The 23,395-nt window shown below is 40.7% G+C and overlaps 2 protein-coding genes across 4 annotated transcripts in view; both read right to left on the reverse strand.

Moving 5' to 3' along the window:
- Positions 1-8,388: 8,388 nt before the first annotated feature.
- Positions 8,389-18,944, reverse strand: il6r (interleukin 6 receptor). The gene is made up of 10 exons (XM_051865129.1): positions 18,473-18,944; positions 16,267-16,890; positions 16,053-16,176; positions 13,969-14,138; positions 13,710-13,861; positions 13,424-13,586; positions 12,413-12,450; positions 10,226-10,283; positions 9,869-9,989; positions 8,389-9,711 (listed from the first exon to the last, which is right to left on the reverse strand). Exons 1-10 carry the CDS (start codon positions 18,564-18,566, stop codon positions 9,471-9,473), a joined length of 1,785 nt encoding a protein of 594 aa, XP_051721089.1. The 5' UTR covers positions 18,567-18,944; the 3' UTR covers positions 8,389-9,470.
- Positions 18,945-19,837: 893 nt separating this feature from the next.
- The window catches only part of atp8b2 (ATPase phospholipid transporting 8B2), a 41,321-nt gene continuing 37,763 nt past the window's right edge, over positions 19,838-23,395 (reverse strand). For all 3 annotated transcript variants that reach the window (XM_051865126.1, XM_051865123.1, XM_051865125.1), the window contains one exon: positions 19,838-21,287. In XM_051865126.1, coding sequence (XP_051721086.1) covers positions 21,189-21,287 — 99 coding nt within the window. In that variant the 3' untranslated portion in view covers positions 19,838-21,188. The remainder of the gene's footprint in view (positions 21,288-23,395) is intronic.

The following is a 23,395-nucleotide window of genomic DNA, read 5'->3' on the forward strand; positions in this document are numbered from 1 at the left end:
AAATTATGGACAATTTTACTGTAGCATTATGAAGTTATGGAGCCATGAATTTGACAAAAGCAACTTAACCCCAAAAGCAGCTGAGATATAGTGCTTCTAATTGGGCCAATAATGCAATTTCTCCTGTAACTGTACTGTTACATTTGTCAAATTCATGCGTCCATAACTTCGTAATGCTACAGTAAAATTGTCCATAATTTTTAATGCACCCTCAAAGGCAGCTGAGATACAGCGCCTCCAATTGGGCCAATAATGCAATTTCTCCTGTAACTGTATTGTCACATTTGTCAAATTCATAGATCCATAACTTCATAATGCTACAGTACAAATGTCTAAAAATTTGCAAGGTGACAGTCACGTACATTGGGAATAAGGCTCCAGTGCAACTTTTAACGCACCCTCAAAGGCAGCTGAGATACAGCGCCTCCAATTAGTCCAATAATGCAATTTCTCTTTCAACTGTATTGTCACATTTGTCAAATTCATGGGTCCATAACTTTAAAATGCTACAGTAAAAATGTCTGAATATTTTAATAGTGTCATTCAAGTGCATTGCGAATAAGGCCCCAGTGCAACTTTTAACGCACCCTCAAAGGTAGCTGAGATATAGCGCCTCCAATTGGGCCAATGATGCAATTTATCCTGTTACTTTGTCACATCTGTCAAATTTATAGATCCATAACTTCATAATGCTACAGTAAAAATGTCTGAACATGTGAATGGTGACAGGCAATTGCCCTGGAAATAAGGCCTCGGTGAAACCTTTAACGCACCCTCAACATTAGCTGAGATATAGCACCCCCAACTGGGCCAACGATGCAATCGCTCTTCTAACTGTACTGTCACGCTTTGTCAATTTAATGAATCCATAACATCATAACGCTAAAATAAAAAAGTCTAAAAATTTGAATGATGATAGTCAAGCACCCCAAAATGGTACAGTAACCAACAATCCAAGGGCTCTTTCAGTTCAATGCAATTTAATTCACATTCACTTGTATAACGCTTTTCACTATACATATTTCAAAAGCAGCTTTACAGCAAATTCATGTTTCTATGTGACAAAAACACAATAGTCTTCTTTTATGAGATGATATCAGAACGTACAGTTGTAAGATATACAGATTGTAGTATTTCTTTTAAGCAAAAGTAGTGTGCAAAGCATTGATAACATGATCATTCTGTATAATCATCCATGTTTGATATTCTGGAGTCCTTCATCTGAAGTCTTCATAAGAGGCTGGATCCAAGCTGGGACTTGTAAGAGCTTGTCAGCAGAGTTGAGGAGGACGCAGGGAAGAAAATTAAAACTTCAACTGTGGTACACAAGACATCCTCCCAGATAGTTAAAAGTCCAGCACCGACACAGTTCACAATTTTGTGCCTTTTTTCCTGGAGCTGGTATAGTCTCTAGTTATCTTGTGATATTGAAATCTGTAATATTTGCTCGAATTATTTTTTTTTTATTCAACTGATTCATTAATGCATTCAAAGGATGACGTGCAAAAACAATGATGTAATTGTTTTTTTATATATCTTCTTAATTTTACAGTAATTTTCTCTGATATTTCAGTGTTATTTACATTTCAGAATAGTTTATTATTTTTTTCTGAAAATAGACAATAATAACAAAAAGCGTGAATAAGAGAAAAACCACACGGTCCTTCAAGTTGAGCTGATGACACGTTCAATAAACAAAGAATACTGTAATTATATTTTATGTGCCTTTATATTTTTGCAGCCTATTTTCGCTGATATATCAGTGTTATTTGCATTTCAAAATAGTTTATTTTCCTTTAATTCTGAAAATAGACACAAAAAGCAACACAATACCTTAAAAAAGCGCGAAAAAGAGAAAAACGTCTCAGGTTACGTATGTAACCATGGTTCCCTGAGAGGGAACGAGACGCTGCGTCAAGCGCTTTGGGAACGCCTCTGCGTGAATGCGTCGTGAAGCACATGTGAAATCTGTCCAATGGCGTGACGGAACGTCATAGGAGGGTGACGTCATGACCAGGAAACTATAAAGCACACCCGAACCAAACAGAGTTAGCTTCTGAAAGTCGAAGTAAGTCGATACAGGCATGCAGGGAGTATGGCAACGGGACGCAGCGTCTCGTTCCCTCTCAGGGAACCATGGTTACATACGTAACCTGAGACGTTCCCTTTCAAGGGAACTCGCGCTGCGTCAAGCGCTTTGGGAACGAGATACCCACGCCGCCATAAGACCGAGTGCCTGTCTGTGTGAAACTGTTCAGCGCACACTAAGACACCAGCACCCTAGACCCCGGGGTAGAGGCCACATCTAGGTTATAAAACCTAACAAAAGTGTGCGGCGAGGACCAGCCGGCCGCATCACAAACTTCTTGGAGGGACACTCCAGACAACAGGGCCAAAGAGGCCGCCATACTCCGTGTAGAGTGAGCACGGACCTTAAGAGGAGAAGGAAGACCGGCAGACTCATACGCAAGTGAGATAGCCTCAACTATCCACTTGCTCAAGGTTTGCTTAGATGCGGGGTGCCCCCTACGTGGGGCCCCGAAACAGACGAACAACTGATCCGTCTTACGCCACAGGGCAGCTCTGTGGACGTAAGCATCCAAAGCCCGAACAGGGCACAGCAAATTAAGTTTTTCCTGGTCTGGATCCAGAAATGGAGGAGGGCAAAAGGCCTGCAACATAATAGGGCCCGCCACATTAGTGGGGACCTTAGGGACATAACCTTCCCGAGGAAAGAGGAAGGCTTTTACCATGCCTGGCGCAAAGTCCAAGCAAGAGGGAGAGACCGAAAGGGCTTGTAGGTCACCAATTCTCTTTAACGAAGAGATAGCGAGGAGGAAAAGAGTCTTTAGAGTGAGGAATTTAACATGAACCTCTTCAATAGGCTCGAAAGGAGCAGTAGACAGGCCCTCCAACACTATAGCCAAGTCCCATGTGGAACTCTCTGACGTGCCGCAGGCCTCAGCCTCAGAGTACCACGGAGGAAGCGAGTAACCCAAGGGTGTCTGCCCAGAGAAGCACCCTCCACAGGAACATGGTAAGCCGCAACGGCCGCCACGTAGACCTTTAGCGTCGAAGGAGATAAACCAGAAGAAAATTTTTCTTGAAGAAACTCCAGAACTGTACCAACTGGGCAGTTAACAGGATCAACATTACGTTCTCTACACCAAGAAGAGAAAACATTCCATTTCAAGGAATACAGCTTCCTCGTGGAGGGAGCTCTGGAATGGAGCATAGTCTCCACTACCTCAGTAGAGAGACCGGAATCTAAGAGCTGTGCCCCCTCAGAGGCCACGCCCACAACTTCCACAACTCCGGGCGGGGGTGAAGAATTGAGCCCCCCGCCTGCGAGAGTAGGTCCCTCCTGACCGGAATCTCCAGAGGAGAGCCGTCGAGGAGGGACATAAGGTCCGAGAACCATACTCGGCCCGGCCAAAACGGGGCTACTAGGAGCAACTGGACCCCGTCCTGGCGCACTCTCTCCAGAACTCCCGGAAGCAGAGCAATCGGGGGAAAGGCGTACAGACGCAGCCTCGGCCACGTCTGCACCATAGCGTCCAACCCCAGGGGGGCTGGATATGAGAGGGAGAAATAGAGAGGACATTGGGTCGTTTCCAGAGACGCAAACAAGTCCACATCCGCTTTCCCGAAGCGCTCCCAAAGGAGCTCCACCACCTCGGGGTGGAGTCTCCACTCCCCGGGCCTCGGCCCCTGCCTCGACAGGATGTCTGCTTCCTGATTCAGACGCCCTGGGATGTAAACTGCCCTGACTGACAGCAACCTCCCTTGGGCCCACAGGAGGATCTGGTGTGCCAACTTGCATAAGGGGCACGACCGCAGACCCCCCTGATGGTTTATATATGAGACCACCGCTGTGTTGTCCGTGCGGACCAACACATGATGGCCCCTGAGATCTGGGAGGAAGTGTTTGAGTGCCAGGAACACAGCCATCATCTCCAACTGGTTTATGTGCCAGGAAAGATAATGACCCCTCCACAGACCCTGAGTCGAGCGACCACTCATGATCGCCCCCCAACCGGTGAGGGATGCATCCGTCGTTAGCGTTACGCGACGACAAGGAGCCCCCAACACCGGGCCTTGGGAAAGAAACCAGGGTTTCTTCCACATGACACAAGCACGAAGGCATCGCCGCGTGACCTTGATCATGCGAAACGGATTTCCCCTCGGGGAAAACCCCCTGGTTTTGAGCCACCACTGCAAAGGTCTCATGTACAGCAGGCCAAAAGGTATCACGTTGGACGCAGCTGCCATCAGACCTAACAGTCTCTGAAACTGTTTCACAGTGAGTGACTGACCCAGCTTCAGCTTGTTTACGGCTGTGAGAATGGCCTCTATGCGAGCTGGCGACAGACGAGCTTGCATTGACACTGAATCCCACACTACGCCTAGAAAAGAGGTTCTCTGAGCTGGAGAAAGCACACTCTTCTTTGCGTTTAGCCGTAACCCCAGACGCTTCATATGGGCGAGAACAGCATCTCGATGCTGAACCACCAACTCTTCTGACTGTGCTAGAATCAACCAGTCGTCTATGTAATTCAACACGCGGATGCCCTGGAGTCGCAGAGGAGCCAGAGCTGCATCCACGCATTTTGTGAAGGTGCGGGGAGATAAAGCTAGGCCGAAGGGAAGAACCCGATATTGGTACGCTTCGCCCCCGAAAGCGAACCTCAGGAACTTCCTGTGTTGAGGAAGGATGGATATATGAAAATATGCGTCCTTCAGATCTATCGTGACAAACCAATCCTCGAACTTGATTTGTGACACGATCTGTTTCAGAGTTAGCATTCTGAACTTGAGCTTCTTTACAGAGCGGTTTAATAGGCGCAGATCTAGAATGGGACGCAACCCTCCATCCTTCTTTGGAACTATAAAGTACCGGCTGTAAAACCCTGACTCCCTGCTGGGAGAAGGAACCCTTTCTATGGCTTCTTTTCGCAAGAGAGTCTGTACTTCCTGTTCCATAACCAGAGCCTGCTCGGGGCTCACCTCGGTGAACAAAACCCCGTTGAACCTGGGCGGTCGCAACCCGAACTGAATTCTGTACCCAAATTCTACTGTGCGCAGGACCCATTGAGATACGTTTGACAGAAGTTTCCACGCTGCCAATGAATCTACTAAGGGAATCAGTCTCTCGAGACTGACCTCTGGTGTTAGATGGGTGACCAGCCCGGTGCCCTGAAGCGGCGAACCGGCAGGGAGCAACTGAACTGGCCACTTTTGGTCCCTCCTTGGAGGGAGCGAACATCCCAGCGCCACTACGTTGCCGGGTGGACGCTGAGATAAGCGTTCGCTGGGAGCTGCTGCGCCCTGAAGCACGCGAGGTGGCAGGGTTGGCAGAACGGCCCCCCTCGGTGCCCTCAGGGGGCCGGGCACCGTGTACTGAGGTGGACACCTGACCCGCCTCGGAGGGGACTGCCCTCAGAAGCCTGACACCACTGGCGTCAGGACTTCTTTCCCAAAGCCCTCCGCTGGATAATAACGGTCCTAAGATCCGCCTTTCCTTTGGATGGCTTCGGTTGTGAGCGCTGCCCCGACCCCCAGTCCCTCTGCGGGGGGGCACGGGAAGCAACGCTCACTTTTTGTTGCGCCCTGTGGGAGGAGCTCGTACTCGGCTGGGACTGCTCCTTATGACTAGCAGCCCCAGAGACCTGAGATCGGCGGGGAAGAAATTTAGAGAAAGCCGCCGCCTGTTTCTTAGCTTCCTGGAACCTCTCGACGACTGTGTTGACTGAGTCGCCGAAGAGGCCAGGCGGCGTGATAGGAGAGTCAAGGAGAAAAGATCTATCTCGTTCCTTCATGTCAGCGAGGTTGAGCCAAAGGTGTCTCTCCGTGGCCACCAGGGCTGCCATAGACCGCCCAATAGATCTGGCGGTCTCCTTGGTGGCACGGAGAGAGAGATCTGTAGCTTTCCTTAGCTCAGAAAATGCCTCGCGACTGACTTCCCCACCCTCATCAAGGTCTTTAAGCAGGTCGGCTTGATAGGCTTGAAGGACGGCCATAGTGTGTAAACATGCCGCCGCCTGACCTGCTGCCGAGTACGCTTTACCCACTAAAGCAGAAGATGTACGTAAGGGCTTAGTGGGTAACTTCGGGGCTTTGAGAGAGGCTGCCGACTCGGGGGAGAGATAGCTCGCGAGCGTCTCTTCCACCCGCGGCATCTCCCCATAACCATGCCTTTTTAGTCCTAAGATGTTACTATAATTAGATGTTTGTGGACTATAGACCCGGAAGGACGCGGGTCTGTTCCACGACCTCGACACCTCGGTGTGGAGGTCGGGAAAAAAAGGCAAGCCCCGGCGTGGAGGTTGTGCGCGAGACGGGAGAAAGCGCTCGTCTAATAAACTGGCCTGACGGGCTTCCTGTTTCTCGGTCGGCCAGCTTATGTTTAATCTGGCCACCGCTCTAGTAACAACCTCCACTAGCTCCTCATATGCTTGTGACTGTGGTGGCGACTCATCACACTGATCGATGCTGACAACGTCTAATTCCTCAGAACTAGAGCACTGCAACATCGACGCTTCACCAGGGGCAGAAGAAACCGCAGAGCGTGCTTCTAGCTCCTGAAATGAAGCGCTGGATCCTGCAGGTAAAGGCAGAGAAAGGGCGGGGCCCGTCTCTAACCCCTCTGCAAGATCCATTTGCGAACCCCACGACGCGAGCCTTCGCTGTGCCTCGGCAGCAGCGGGACCCAAGCCGCGGGGAGCGCGAGCCGAACCGCTTTCCTCGAAAAGCGCCCAGCGGGAGCGGAGCGTCTTCATAGACATCAGCTCGCAATGCTCACAGCCAGCTCCCTCGAGAGCTGACTGGGCATGCTCCACTCCCAAGCAAACAACACAAAGCTCGTGTGCATCTCCCGCCGGAATGTAGCGAGGACAAGGAGACGCACACGGCCTGAATTGCTGCACTTGTGTCGCCATAATAGTGTCTTAGATATGTGTGCTTGAATAACGTGAGAGACAAACAACAATAAATAAGACAGACAGTTTCACAGAAAGCGCTTACTGAAGACACAGAAGCTAACTCTGTTTGGTTCGGGTGTGCTTTATAGTTTCCTGGTCATGACGTCACCCTCCTATGACGTTCCGTCACGCCATTGGACAGATTTCACATGTGCTTCACGACGCATTCACGCAGAGGCGTTCCCAAAGCGCTTGACGCAGCGCGAGTTCCCTTGAAAGGGAACCGCACTGTCCCTAAATTGAGCGTGAATAAGAAGCTACAAACGCGGAAGCGTCGCGTCTTTTAAGGTGGACCGGATAGCGTCAATAAAAAGCTGCGAATAAGAAGCTGGATTCAGCCTCGTTAAAAAATAGGCGATCTATCGCTGGGATGTGTTGTTTTTGAAATCATGTTGAAATGCTCGTTGCCGCTGTTATCAGTAGCGCAACAGTGTTGGCGCTCGTGCACACTGCGCAGTCTTCACACGGACTAGCGCTTCAATCTATCGGCTGGAGACTCTATTCGTTCCGGTGAAATCACAAAACAAAATGCATATAAACGTGTTCCTGCTTCTGATATACAATCACTGATAAAAATCTTTGGTTGTAAGAAAAAAATTAATAAATAAATTACACGAGGCTGGATCAGAACCCAGAACCTCTGACACACTGAATTAAAACTCCGGTACTACTCCATCAAGACAACCAAAGGATAAACGCGGATCGACGTATTTATTGACTAACGTAAATACTCTCGAGACTAACAATATATTGCATTATAGTAGATGTAAGGACGAAATTATTATAATACCCACGATGTCTATGTCAATACATTTTGTGCATTTATTATTGTAATGATACAATTACAATACACTTTTTGGTGAAAAGTAGCGATTCTTTTTTAGGAAAATAGCGATTCTTTTTGGGGAAAAGTAACGATTCTTTTTTGAAAATGTAGCGATTCGTTTTGGATATGTAGTTATTCTTTTTTAAGAAAGTAGCCATTCTTTTTGGGAAAGTAGCGATTCTTTTAAAAAAAATAGCGATTCTTTTTGGAAAAAATAGTGATTCTTTTTGGGAAAGTAGCAATTATTTTTAAAGAAAGTAGCCATTCTTTTTGGGCAAGTAGCGAATCTTTTTGAAAATGTAGTGATTCCTTTTTAGGAAAGTAGCAATTCTTTTTGGAAATGTGGTGATTCTCTTTGAAGAAAGTAGCGACGGCTGCAACGCGTAGGTGTGCAGTCTGTGTACGTGTTACCTGTTTTTAAGATTTAGCCAAGATGAAATAAAGACTTTTTAAAATAGTTTCGCTATTCGAGTGCCTTGGATCATCCTTAAGTTTATAAATAAAAACAAGCATATTTTACATTAAAAAATCTGGTACTTTTAGAGGTAAATAAATTAAAAAATACCCCAAAAAATCACAACATAAATTGATAGTTTTTATTTTTTATCAAAGATAGTGATATGACATTTGTTTAAAAAAAATGTTGGCATCACACCTGAGTTTCACAATTAATCACAATTAATTATTATTACACTTGCCGTAATAAAGTGTTTTCTCTTACCTTCTGGTTTGCCTCATCAACAGAGCATAAATCTTAAATTTGATATTTTCTTGATGTTTGACAAACTGAATACAGGTTGTCCTCCAAGGTTTTCAGTGTCTGATTGTGCAGATGTGAAGATTTCTAGTAGAAATGTATTTCACTGCCGGTCTACTGTACGTTTAGTCCAGTGATGCTCCAGTATGTCCACACACACAGATGGCATGAAAAAACAGTTATATCAGTTTCGGTTTCATTTTATCGATAGATTTCTTTCTTTATTTGAAGAAATTTGTTCAAATTTGTGTTAACCAAGATCTGCCAAGATCTTTGTTCTCCCTTATCTCACACAACCACTTGAAAGGATTATTCTTTCCATTGTCACCTTTGACTTTTTTGGGGTTTGTAAGTCACTATCCTTTATAAAGCTGGAACAATATGCATTTTAAAAAGCAATGTACAGACAGAAATTAAAATATAATTCAGCACTGCAAATTATACATGATTGTATGCCATTTTCACATTTGAAAAAGTTTAAAAAGTTTTAACAATGGAAGTGAATGGGGCAAATCTGTCAATGTTAAAATCTACACTGTATCATTAGCATTATCATTTGTGTGTGTGTTGAATAAGATTATCTTGTACTGAACCTGTAACATTCCTGTAAGGCATTTAGCCAACACTCTTATTCAGAGCAACTTATAAAAAGTGCTTTAGCTTCACATGTGAGACTGCCCAACAGATGGTCATTTTGTAGAAGTTGCTTTAAAAATACTTATTTACAAATAGTTTTGAAAGGAGTCAAAAATATCGAGAAAGGATAGTGAATTACTTTGTATACAATTTTTTTTTACAAACTCATAATACTGTTATTGAACCATAACAAAGACACAGTGTGTGACCTTTAGTCAATCACAGTGTATCTACTACAGTGAGGTTTCATCTACTCATGTCTGTCCCTCAGTCAGACCCTCACACTCTCAGACCCTGGAGACAGGAAATAATCCATGTTATGCAGATGAATGCCCTCCTGCTCAACAGGAAGGAAGTGTTGCAGGCTGTGCTTGGGAGGTGACATCAGTGACTTTCCCTCCTCTGGAAGCTGTTCAGAGGCAGCAGGAGCGGGAAAAGGGCGAGAGGAATGAAGGAGCAACGTAAAGGGCAAAGTCTGTTTTCCTAATCTAGACATAAAATGCAGCTTATTCCTGAGAAGACACAAGAACAAAATGAAAACGGTAAAGATTTGAATGGAGAAAGAAACAGACTTTAATGGAACAACTTTGACTTTTTAAGAGACATTTTCAGAGCTAAGAAACTGCTAAATGGATATTAAATGATGGATGAGATAGGAAAGAGTTTTACCTGAAGAAAAAGACTGTGAGCATGGTGAGGGCTACAAGAAAAAACAGCCCAAAAACACACGACACATACAGCCACGCAGTAGCATGTCCAATATCATCAGCTCCAACTATTACTACTGATCCTGAAAATAGAAAGAGTGAGACAGGATAGAGGTGAAATGTCACATAAGGCTGAAACATTTGGAAATTACAGCACATTGTTAAACTTCAAACATGTTACCATTTCCTGTTTTGACTTTCCAGTAATGTACCACATTCATTTCCTTTCTCGTTTCATTATAGAATTAACAGATGTGTGAGTAAAGGTACCTTAAGGAGAACAATTAGATGTTACCCTTGTTTTCTTGCTCAGACTCACCTACACCAGGATCTTCTCCAGATCCTCCAGAACCTTCAGGAAACATCTCAAAGGGTTCCTGAAAGGCGGAAGAGAACGGAAGAGATAATAAAGACAAGGTTTAAATATGATAATGTGAACGTATGAGTGAATGTGGATGCATGCATGCATGTACTGTACATCTCCAGCATGGGAGGTGGGCATGCTAACAAGGAAGCTGAAGACTGCAGCCTCTAGCAAACCTCTTGAGGCAAGGGGAGTGTGGTTTATCTGCACAGCTCTTACTAAATGGCCTCCACTACACTCACACCCCTAAACCTCACTCCCATCCGGGTCACGGCACCAATGTAACCCCTCAGGTCCTACTCGCCCCGCTCTGTATGGGGCTCGAACCCGGGTCTCCGGCGTGGGAGGCAGGCACGCACGCTAACAAGGATGCTAAAGACTGCAGCCTCTAGCGTCAGTTGCTAGTGCGCCTCTTGAGGCCAGAGGAGTGAGGTTTATCTGCACAGCTCTTTCTAGCTGGTCTCCGTTATGTACAGAATGTCAGTAGCTAATACGTTGTTCCAAAGAAGGCCAACAGGGGCTTGAGGAGTGGTCATAAACAGAGGTGGAGTTTACCTGAGTCAGGAGACGGTCAACACCACTGCTCATTTCCCATGTTATTATATCAGACTACCAGCTAACCTCAACATTTAAGACATTTTAAACAATTTTCAGCTCAAAACTCACTTTCAGAGACTGTTTGAAATAACTTCTGATCACCGTATGAGGCAGAAATATATTTATATGCGATGCTAAAGACTACTTATACCAATCATTGCAATAATAAATATACACATTTATGGAAAATACCAGAAACTGCATTAGGAATGTAGACTACTCATATATGATTATAATCGTGTATTTATTTGGTTTAATGTTTTATCTGTCTCTTCCCTTTGCCTTTGTTGATACCGGACTAATGCCTCTGCATATCTGTCACACACTCTGGTTAACTTGTATAACTCATAACTCCTGTTTTCTTCTCATGAGCTCCCTCTGTTGCTCTGGCTGAAAGGATAACAGTATATAGAGACGGAGAGATCGCTTAAACCTCCTCTGATTGTAATCATCGTATAAATTAATAGAAATGCTCCGAAATGTGACGTAAACGTATGATATTTTAAATGTGTAAATTATTAATTTATCATTATAAATCCTTTGGATTTAAAAGCCTTAAAGGGATAGTTCACCCAAAAATAAAAATTTGATGTTCATCTGCTTACCCCCAGGGCATCCAAGATGTAGGTGACTTTGTTTCTTCAGTAGAACACAAATGATGTGTGTACGCCAGAGCGCGTACACACCTCACGCACCGGATGCCGTGCGCAAGGCAGTTGGACATAGTGGTGTATTAGAGGTAAAAAATGATATAAATACTGTTCGGTTTCTCGCACAAACCAATCGTTTTGTGTCTTAGGACATCAATGTGTCGTCACGAGCAGCAGGGTTTAATTTGGATTTGTCTGTGCATGTTTTTTTGACTCTTATAGATTGTGTTCCCATTGACATACATTATACGACTGACAGACTGCAACGGTTGGAGTTAAAAATCATCATTTGTGTTCTACTGAAGAAACAAAGTCACCTACATCTTGGATGCCCTGGGGGTAAGCAGATAAACATCAAATTTTCATTTTTGGGTGAACTATCCCTTTAATGGTGTTGTTTTGTGCATTCTTGTGATTGTAAATAAATGGAAGCAGCAGGTGTAACCGAATAGGTATGTGTTCTCTTTTTATGTGAAATGGTAAAAAACAGTTTGATTCAGCATGACTGATGTGCACTCCTGATACAAATTAATAAATTACTGTTACTGTAACTTTTTTTTTATTGTAAAACATTGGTCAGCTATTGATGTTGGAATCTTAAGTCTTTAATTAAAGACCAAACGTTTGCTTCTGTCGTGCTCATTTTGTGGTCTAGCTAGTTTTCAGTCAACTGGTGAAATGGTGAGGTCATGTGACGTTGTTCTGTGGAAGCGTGTTAAGGGCGGGTTTTAGGGAAGTGGCCCGACAGTGGAAAAGCAACTTGATTTTGGCCTCGGTGCTTCAGGTCCGAGGCTATTGGCCCAGCACGGCACTTTGTTAGCCCTGACTCGCACTGGCCCGACAGTGGAAAAGCCGCTACTGTGTTTGTGTGTGGTACTGTGTTGAATCAACTCACCAAGGTATTGCTCTCAGAGGAAGTAGTCGTCTCAAGATCTACAAAGAAACACAATCAAACATTCAAATGTACAAATGTGTTTATAAGGGTAAAAATAAATGGTTGTTGTAACCTTAAATCTGTTGTTTTGCTTCTCCTACAGCAAAACATTATAAGATATTAAGACTTATTTTTAGAGAATTATTGATTAAAATATTGAAAATAAAATACAGTCTGATCAATTACATTCTTTAAGCAATTTCACTGTATTTTTTTTTCTTGCATATTTTACGCTAGAAAATAAGACAATGATAATGCGTACATATATGGATTATGGTATAGAGACTGTATTTTTTCAATATTTACAATTATAAACACTACACTTAATGCGATGTGAAAGACTTCAATGAAATGGGTCTTCAACTTAATGGGTGGATTTGAATTTTGAACACTGTCAGTTAAAGCTGTCATTTGCAATTTTGAACGTTTGTTGGAAAGTCCTTTTTGAGAGCTTGCCCAGTTGATTGAAAGCTCAATGTCCAATAGACAACCAGATGCTTTTCCCAATGCAAACAGTGTAAATACATTCTAGTCTCCCAGTGAAGCACACCATCTGGATGGGACCCAAAACAATGTTTTTAGAGGCTTTTGTCCGATGAACACTGATCTTTGCTCTCTTAAAATCAATAGTACAGGTTTGTGCCAAAGACTCCCACTAAGGCATGGATTCATTAAGGCTTGATTAAAGTGGATCACTTGAACAGTTTTGTATGCTATTTTTATACACACATACACACATATAGCAAAACTGATATAATTTGTATATATCTGTATGTATATAGATGTATATTATATACACACACATATACCAAAATTGATCAAATTTGTATATAGTTGTATACGTATCTTATATTATTCATACACACACACACACACACACACACACACATATTATTTGGCACATTTTTGATTAAATGTTACTGATAGCAGTGTTTTCTTTGCAGTATTAAAAATTACTATGTATTTTGTTACCTGACCAAGTGGCTGCCAAGACAGTATCAGTCCAGTCACTCCAGACGCCATCAAACTCATCCTTGGCCCGAAGCTGCACTTCATACTGAGTGTTAGGCAGAGCATCATAAATTGTCCAGGACTGTTGTCTGTCAGCCCTATCATCTATCAACACTGGCTGGTACTAAATACAAATACAAGCACTCATAAATATAGACACAGACTCTACACACAACCCAATGTAAGCCACTGAGTCATTTCATCCAAAAAATCTATGCATATGTATATACAAGCCCTCCAACTTTACCTGCTCTGCGAGTTGTGGTCGGTATCTCAGCTGGAAATGCAGGACATAGAAGCCATGCTTCCAGGAACTGGGATAAGACCAGGATACTTTAAGGATATGCTTCTGGCCCTCGACTGCTCTCACCACCACTCTGGTTGGGGGGTCTGGCTTAACTACAGAGAAAAAAAAAGAGATTTTTATTTCACAGACAAATTGGTGGTATGCTTTTAAAAGTAACTAATCAACATCCTACAGGACAGAAAAACATGCAAGCGCTCACTGATGTCGTGTAGCTTGAAGCTGAGTTCAGGGCTCGTGGCACTGCCTGCTGTGTTAGACACACACATTTTTGCCACATGGAGAGTTCTGTCACCCTCCTCCACAGGGAAAGCACACCAACAGCGGGACCGGGAGAATGAACAAGGTACATGAGTGATGTTACCGAACAATCTTTGGAGGGACAAAGAGAGGGAGGAAAAGAAGTGCACAAAAGTGATCAGATGATGCTGTTTAATTTAATGTGGTTTAATAATTGAAATGATTTACATACATTCCAAATCCATATGCTGATTTTGTTTTTCATGAAAATCTTTTTTTTTTTTTTTTTTTTTTTTTTGCAGGTACGATTTTGGGTGTTGAGATATTTAGACATATTGACTAAAAAAAAAAAAATGCAAAAACGCTTTTGAAGTGTAAAAATCTTTATGAATATATATATATATATATATTCATTTTTATATACACATTTTTATTATAAACATTTCTGTTATATATATTTTACTATATATAAATATTTAATATATCACATGTAACAGTTATGTTTAGTTTCATTGTGTTTTGGTCTTTTGTTCAGGTTCCCTGCCATTTGTATGTTGACCTAGGTTGTGTTTGAAATCACTCCCTGTTACGCCCCGTTCTATTAAGAAAAGGGGCCGACGTGAGTTTGATGGATAACGGGGAAACCGACTCCAGCCGACAGATCACCACAGACATCAAAATAAGATCCACAAAAGATTTATTAAGGTGGAATACAAAAAAAATAAAATAAAAGGAGCCATAACTTCAGGGTGCCCCAAGGCCAAAACAACAAACAAAATAGCTTATAAAACAAAATAAATAAATACCCTAACAAAAGAAACAAAAATACAATCAACTTCCCTAACTCCCTAAAACAAACAAATCGCAAACAAAGTCAAAATAAATGGCAGGACACCCCTACGCTCCTAAAGCATAAACAGAAACTTAATTAGATAACTTCAAACAAAAACAGGAACAGTGGTTCAAGATCTGCCGACGGGAGAAGGAACCTGGAGCTCCTCACGCCAGCAGGCCAACGCCAGAATGAGCTCGCCATCTTCCGAGAGCACCGCCCTTTTAAACGGAGCAGCCGCAGGCACAGCCAATGACCTTCTGACTGCAGCAACCAATCCCTGCACAAACATTTAAAGAGCAAAAACTCCACACAAAAAACAAACAAAACAGATGCCGAATATCGTAACACTCCCTATACCCTCATTCACTATTCCCTATATTACTCCACTAATATAGTCCACTTGAGGGAGTGAATGACAGCGAAAAGGCTGCTACTTTTGCATAGTTTGTGCTTGCTGTTTAATAATCATTTGAAACTTAGTAACTAGCAAACTAGCATGTATAAACCTTAATTAAACAATTTAATAATTAAAAATAAATTTATACCTGAATGATATTACGCTGTAGCTACATTGAACCAGCAGTTTGGAAAATGGATGGATGGATGATTCAGCCGCGGGTGTCATCTTCAGGTCAGATGCGGGAATTCATTCAGCGCACGACTCTCACGGTGCATTATGGGTATTCTCTAGCCGTTGAGTGTACATCAGTTGGATACTCATTGTTGCGGTGCATTATGGGATTGAATGAGTGCACTCGATAACATCCACTGGTTTCGGACACCACTACAAATGGCTGTCCCCTCATATAGTGCCCTATTTAAGGGTATAGGGGGCGATTTCGGACATAGCCTTAGTTTCCTAGCGTGTGCCAGTTAGTTACTAATTTAGTTCACCTGTTGTTCATTTAGCTTCCTTGTTTACCCCTGTGTATTTAAACCGTGAGTTCTGTCTGTTCTTTGTTCCGTGTCATCTGTATGTAGAGTGTGATCATGGTTATTTGCTAATTTTATTAAAGACTTTGAATCAGTACTTCCTTGTGTGTTTTGACTAAAACACTCCAGAAATCAGGCATCACACAAAACTGAATGTGATTAAAAATACAAGCATACGAGTTTGGAATGGCATGACAGTATGTCACTTATTCCTAAAGTGCTGATTGCCGCTAAATAAATTCAGTCTGTCTTTGTACATTTACCAAACACATGCTCACCCTCTATTAAGAAGTAGGTAACACAGCGGCCGTGGGGTTACCGGATCTTTGGACGTCCAATCACAGCGGACCTTACTAGTGTGAAACTTCCTGTAGCAAAAGACAGTGGGTCTCTCTGGAGGCGCTGTGTAAATAACACAAGAATGTGAATTTCTTCTGCGTATTCTATATTTGTAAATCATTTATCAATATGCTTGCGAAAGAAAGTCCTCACCCCCTACGCTGATTTTGAATGTGGAAATGAGTCTCTCTCCTCTGTAGCAGCTGTAATTCCCAGCATCTGCCAAGCTGAGATGCGGACGTCTTAAAATCCCACCCCTTTCCACACCAACATGCACTTGTCGTCCATTGAGAGTCCAGCGTGTTCGCTTTTTGATGCCTCGTGTAACCCTGGAGCCTTCCTCTTCATAATCATAGTCCTCATAATCATCTAGATCAGGATCTGTGCCCATGGTGATACCGAAGGCCTCTTCTTCATGTCCAGCAGTTTGACTGACAGCACGCAAAACTCGTCTAGAAGTGCTTTGTTCCTTTCTTATGGCTACAGGGGGTTTCATAGTGACCGTCGTGTCCCCTTTAGTTTTGGTATACATACCAGAATCAGTCTTTTGGTATGTTCCAATTGTAGCATCTCCCTTCATACTGGTTATTTGTGTAGCATTAGCATAAACTCTTTTGGATGTCCAGCTGACAGTGATGTCTTCTCTCTGCTTGTTTCTGTATTTTTTATTCATGACACTGGTCGAAGCCAACAGCACGTCGTCCACAGTGACATGGCCTCTGCAGCCAAGCACAACATTGCTTCCTAATTTCAAGACCAAAACTCCAGGAAGGGGCTCTAAAGAAGATTTAAAACAAGAAAATACAGCAGTTAATCACATTAATAATCCTTTTCAGAACATTCTGCGCACAGCTGGGAGCATACACAGTATATTACACCCACAGTTCATTGCGTTGGTTAAATATGGAACACAATTATACAACAAAGAAGCACTTTTGCTTTCACTTCCTTTAAAATCCCCCAGATACTTCTTAACAATCACTCTTTCGCTGCACCAGTGGACAAGATGCAAAGGCAATACAACACCAGATAAACACCAACACAACACCAAATAAATGATAAATCTTTTTTTTTTTTATCTCCACGTTCATGGCACTTTTAAACAATAAATAATTGCTGAAAGCCTACAAAATCTATACTATGTCCATACTATCCCTCATTTTTATGTGTCATACACAAACACTTGCTAATACATTACCAGAGAAATACCCCTTTAAATGCTCACTGACACCTATTATTTTTATTATTATTAATTAGTTAATTAACTATGGCTCTCACTGTACAAAAAAAAAAAAAACTCTCACTTGTTTTTTTAACTTGTCCACTAACAATGTCCAATAGTGGACATACACATTTTTTTTTTGTCCTGAAAGTCATGGTCATTTCCACCACATCTTTGTTTAAAATTATATATTATATATTTCATTTAAGATCATTTTGTGGTGGAAATTAATTTTTTTACATGTTTAGAATGAAAAAGCAGACACTTTTGTTTTGCCAAGTCTAAAATCATACGTGTATGATGTATCTGAAATGCAGTTAAATAATATTTTCACAATTTTTGCATGATCTGACATTATAACTTGATTGTAATTGATGCACAATAATAATAAAAATTCTCTCCAAAAGTGAAATGTCCATTATGTAAATCATTTCAGATACAGATATAAATAATTTATAAAAAATAAAATATAAATCATTTTCACAAAATAAATGTTTATTTTACTCTGTCGAGATTATTAAAAAAATAAAACGTGATAGTCCTAACTGTTTTTTTTTTTTTTTTTTTTTTATGATGGTTTTTCGAATTTTAAGATTGAAAATAGAAAACAAAAAATGATGAAGGCATGGTAAAAAGTTTCAAAGACAGTTTGAATGTGACTTTCAGATAAAAAAATAAAAGAAAATGTGAATGAAATAAAATAATGTAGCTAATAAAACTAACCCCTGTCTGGAACATAAAAGTGCTTGTAGCTGAAGAAACAAATTCTTGCTTTACTCCCATTCTCCAGTGGGCTTAATGGATTTGTTTATTTGCAGCTCACAATAAACTGTATAAAAGTGCCGTGATGAAATAGGATCAATATTTAGACTATTACAGTTCTCAGTGAATGTCTATTAATTTTAGCTTCTTTACCACAAGCGCTCATCATTAATCATTAACCACCGAGTCAGAAGTGAATCACTCTCACTACAACCCAACAACACCATGGAAGAGTTAATTCAGGTTTTTAAAGTCAAAATATTGCCTACTGTAATATGCGTAAAGTATAACTAATTTGGGTTAATTACAAAAACTCTTGAGTTGAAACCAAAAGAAAAGATCTCGATTGTATTTTGAAATTAAAAGATTAATTACCTTGTCGAGGACACAGCTCATCTTCTTGGGCAGATTGAACTTTAATCGCAGAGAATACACCGAAGAGAAACATGAATGTAGATCGGGTCCACATTATTATAGTTTTCACTATCAAAAAATAATCAGCCACCAAAATATGAAATATGGGTAAAACGGGTCATAATGTCAACCCGTTCAGCAAGTTTAACGAGATGATCTTACATTTTCCTCACATCAATATTTTAGACAGCCTAAAAGGGAAAAACGCATAGCCTACAGCGACAACCTAAAACTGTTACGTTCTTATTTGAAGCATTGTACAGATCTGGGACAAGAATTAACTCTTCGTTTGACAAAAAACATTTTCAGTTGCTTCAAGGTAAGATTGCGACCTGGAGCTCGTTCGTTTGTGAGAGAACCAAAAGACTGCTGCCCCTTCCTCTCCTCTCGCACATTAGACTATCTATAACTAACAAATCCGCTATTGCGACACTGCGAACCACAAAGACAAACAAGTTCCTATTTGACAAGGCAAAGAACGAGAAAATATTTATTTCTGTTTGCGGTCAGGTTTATACTACAGAGAAGTAGATGACCCAAGATTTACTATGTTGCTGAGGGTCACCAGAATATTAAGTCGAAATAACATCTGAGGTGCTGATGGAAACGTATTTATTTTGAAGTTAGCAATAGTTTCATGTTGACTTTCTGTCATCCGTAGTACACAAAAGGAGAAATTCAAGCTTCAAAAGCTTAATAAAATCGTCATAAAAAGTCCATGTTCGCTATTCATTGATTATTTAATAATTCCTCCAGTGAAATATTAATCATTGAGAGACGAACTCTAGACCGAGTCAGCCCAATTCGTGACTGAATCATTCAAACAAGTCGTGAACCGTATGAATTGATTCAGCGATAAGATCCGACTCAGAAGAACAAATCGTTCACAAAACGGGCATCACTATGGTGTTTTTGTATCCTTTTTAAAGCTTGACATGTTCATTTCCCATTTAGTGCATGGAAAAAACTGAGCAGTACAATTCTGCAAAATTTCACCTTTTGTTTTCCACAAATTAAAGTCATGTTTGGAATGACACGATGGTGAGCAAATTATAACAATTCTAATTTTTTGTTGTTGTTGAATTAAACACAGTTAGACACAGTTTTTTTTTACTTAATTAAAATAATTTAATCATATCTATTTTTCATTTTTCACTAGGCTCATTCACAACAGCAGAGTTATCTACTGTTTACTTCACAAGTCATGTGGACCATGCCACTACTAGATTCTGAGTTGACCTGTAACCTGTAATGGCAATATTATTTAAATACTTTAATGTGTGGATAGAAAGAGATAAACATTGAAAAAAAACACACACTCACACATTTAGCTTTTAAGGCATATAATTGTTACCTATTTAACAGTATGAGAGCTAGGTCTAACTTATACAGGGAACAGGACAAGTATGGAGCTCATTAACTTTTCAAACATCTTTATCAACTTTCTTGGTCTATCACACAATAAAACACACGCACACACCATTGTGTTTATATTCTTATTAGCCCATTTACCTAAATTCAAACACTGGAAAAGGCCACATTTAGACCATAACGGTCAAGGTGGAATCCATTTGGTAACTCTTGTGTGAATTATTTTAATCCAACTTCAAAAAAAAAAAAAAAAAAATCCAAACACATCTGTTATCACAGTCCACTGGATCAATGCACCCCTGTTGGGCAAATGGCTAGACCCTCAAGGGTCCAGCAGAGCAGGGTTTGGGGTTGAATTGGACTTCTAGTCAAGTAGTCAGGGTTGGAGCACCAACATGGTGCAAAGAAATGGATGAGGAAGAACGGGTTCATCCAGCAGAGTCACGTTCTCACTGAGAACTGTAGTGTTTTATCACACAGAACTGCACACATCTTAGTGCTGTTTTCAGCAGTGGGGAAAAACAGAAAATCTGCAGATTTTTCTATTAGCACATGGGAAATTCACTTGCCTTCACTTGCCACACAACCTTTGAGAAACAAACAGACAAAAAGCTGAAGTATTTGACTCAGCAAAACAATTTGCTGACAAAATTGTCCTAACAGTATGACACCAAGTCACTGTGAGATTAAAAAAACGGAAGATAAACCACCCTTAATATATAGAGATAAAGACAATCCTTGACCTGACTGAGATTTCAAATGAAATAGATAGAACTGTTCAATTTGAAAAAAAAAAAAAACTTAAAACCTGATATATCTGCAGGCCATTTAGTTATCAGTAATACTTGTATAACCATTACTTGAAACGGTTATATGTGTAATGTATTAATATATTGTGATATGTATTGTGATATGTATTGATATGTAATGCAAAAAACTGGGAGAATTTCCTTTGTTTCCAAATTAATGTCACCTACTTGGATAGTCAGGTGTGCTACTGATATCAGCCTTGGCAATGTTATTTTGGTCTGAAGTCTAATAACTTGGCTAGAATGAAAAACTCAGTCAAACAAAATTTGTCCTTTTCACTGACAAGAAATCAGAGAATGGGAACAATAAAGAAAATGTGAGGAGTGAAACTCTTTTTGCTGTCTGTATACAGTTTGTCTACTGAATCTGCATCCATTTCCATGTGTGTTTTAAGTGTTTACTCCCAAACTGTCTGGGGCGCTGTCTTCTCTGGCCATGTCCTCAGACAGAAACATGAGCATCCACATGAAGGATTCCAGTTGTTCTTGTCTATCTATCAATCGCCACTGGAAGTTTCTTCTGCAATGGGAGGAGGTCCAGGGCTGCTGGCACCACAGATACGAGCTCCAGATCCCTTCCACACAAACGGTGCTTCCTAGAAGAAAGAATCAATAAAAGGACTAACAAACAATAGAAAAAATATGGTCATATTACCTACATAAAATGAACTAGAATAAATGTGCCTCTTAAGGCCCTGATATACTTCAAGCAAAATCGAAAAATGAACTGGCATGACATAATTTCCAACAAAATCAGGCCAAAACAAAGAGTTTCATTTGGAGTTTGTTTCAGGAATTCGAAACAGCTTGCCAAATCAAACTTTCTGGAAAAGTTTTCTCAGACTAGTAAACACCTTTAAACTACCAACAGCTGAACGGAGTGCCGAATTGCAGAGCTGGTGCAAACATCCATATCACTATGATCACATGCTTTCTTAACTGCTGTTTTCTCACTGCTGCCATTTTGTTGTGTGTGTTTATTTTGTTATTGAAAGGAAAGTGGTCTGTTTCATATAGATTCACATTACTATTATTTAACTGAAGCTAAAACTGTATAACTTCCTACATAAAACAATGGACTGGGGAGACCACAACTACTTGCTACTAATTAAATAGTGTTGTGTAATATTTCAGAAATCATTCAGCAAATTTAGTTTGCTCTTAAATCCCCCCTTTGCAAACACAACTATGTACATGATCAGTAGGGATGCACCGATACCATTTTTAAGGACCGAATACGAGTACCGATACTTTTTTTCTAGTACTCGCCGATACCGATGCCTATACATTTATTAATTTCTCTCTCTCTCTTTTTTTTTTTTTTTTGGTGATGTTGCAGTTTTCCAAGCACAACACAGTGAGACTAATGAATGTAGGACAGCTTCTTTATTACTCTAATGAAAAAAGTAATAATTTTTATGTGCTTGTCACAAACTTAACTGTCCAGTAACCTTCAAAGGGCATAATTACCAATATATATAATTGTTGTTATATAAAATTTTTTTTACAAACAAATTACAAACAATACAACAAATAGGCCTACTATATAGATACAAATTAAATAAACTTGTTTTTCAGATACAGTAGGTTTATTTACCATGTATACATTTATTTAACATATTTTGTTGTTTTATTAACATTAATTACAAATATAGGCTACGGTCCCTTTAAGACCGAATCCATGGATACTGACACATATCCTGTTTTCACCCAGATGGAGAACTGATCGCTCAAGGAGAACTGATCGTGCGATCCCAGTTCTCTGAGACTAACAGCCCAGGAAGAGCACAAAGAAGAGAGAGATAAGAGCGCGCGAGAGGGAGCACTTCTAGTCTGTGTCATTCAACGCGATTCTGCCTATCCCGCCTCCACTAATCGATAACGAATTGTGATTGAAAGCATGCAGTTGTCATCATTAATTTGAAGTATTTCCACTTCCTTGAGACTGACATTGTTTCTGCTGCTGCCGCCGGTGTCTCTGTGCACGGAAAATTCTGTACGAGTACAAGTACATGAGCTTGGTATCGGTGCATCCCTAATGATCAGCATTTATTATATGCTTTTTTTTGTAAAGTGGTGTGTCAACAACAGCTGCTTGGTCCCATCTCATAGTCAAGCTAAACATTTTAAGATGACAATTTAAAGAAACTCTTCCACTGTGTGAGATATATGTCTAAAGAACAAGCACTGAAAAAGTAAAGAGAGGAAAAAAGAAGTGAAAAATCCAAAACAGCTAGGCTTTCAGATTTTAAACATTTGCATAGTCTACACCATAGACCTAATAAAGTTGATAATTTGTATATTGTGTAATAATAATTATTTGTAACACACACACACACACACACACACACACACACACACTTTTAAATGTTCAATTTTGATCAATGTCATGCGTCCTTGCTGAATAAATGTATTAATTTCTTTTAAACAAAAAATCTTTCTGACTGCAAACTTTTAAACAATAATGTATATATTACAAAAAATGAATCACATACACAATAAGCATTTTTCTAATTAATGAGGAACTCCTGACAACTATAGCAGAGACCACTACTATGTGCAAAAAGTGAGAAATGAAAGTGTTTTTAATAGTTCTGCTTCCGGCCGTTTCCTCCTTGGGGAAATTTTCTTTTTTTGTCAATCCACAAAATGTCAGGCGAGCCTGCAGAATCAACCAAAGACTATAGAATAACACAAGACGTGT

This window comes from Ctenopharyngodon idella, chromosome 16 (assembly GCF_019924925.1).
Source record: "Ctenopharyngodon idella isolate HZGC_01 chromosome 16, HZGC01, whole genome shotgun sequence".
Lineage (NCBI taxonomy): Eukaryota > Metazoa > Chordata > Actinopteri > Cypriniformes > Xenocyprididae > Ctenopharyngodon > Ctenopharyngodon idella.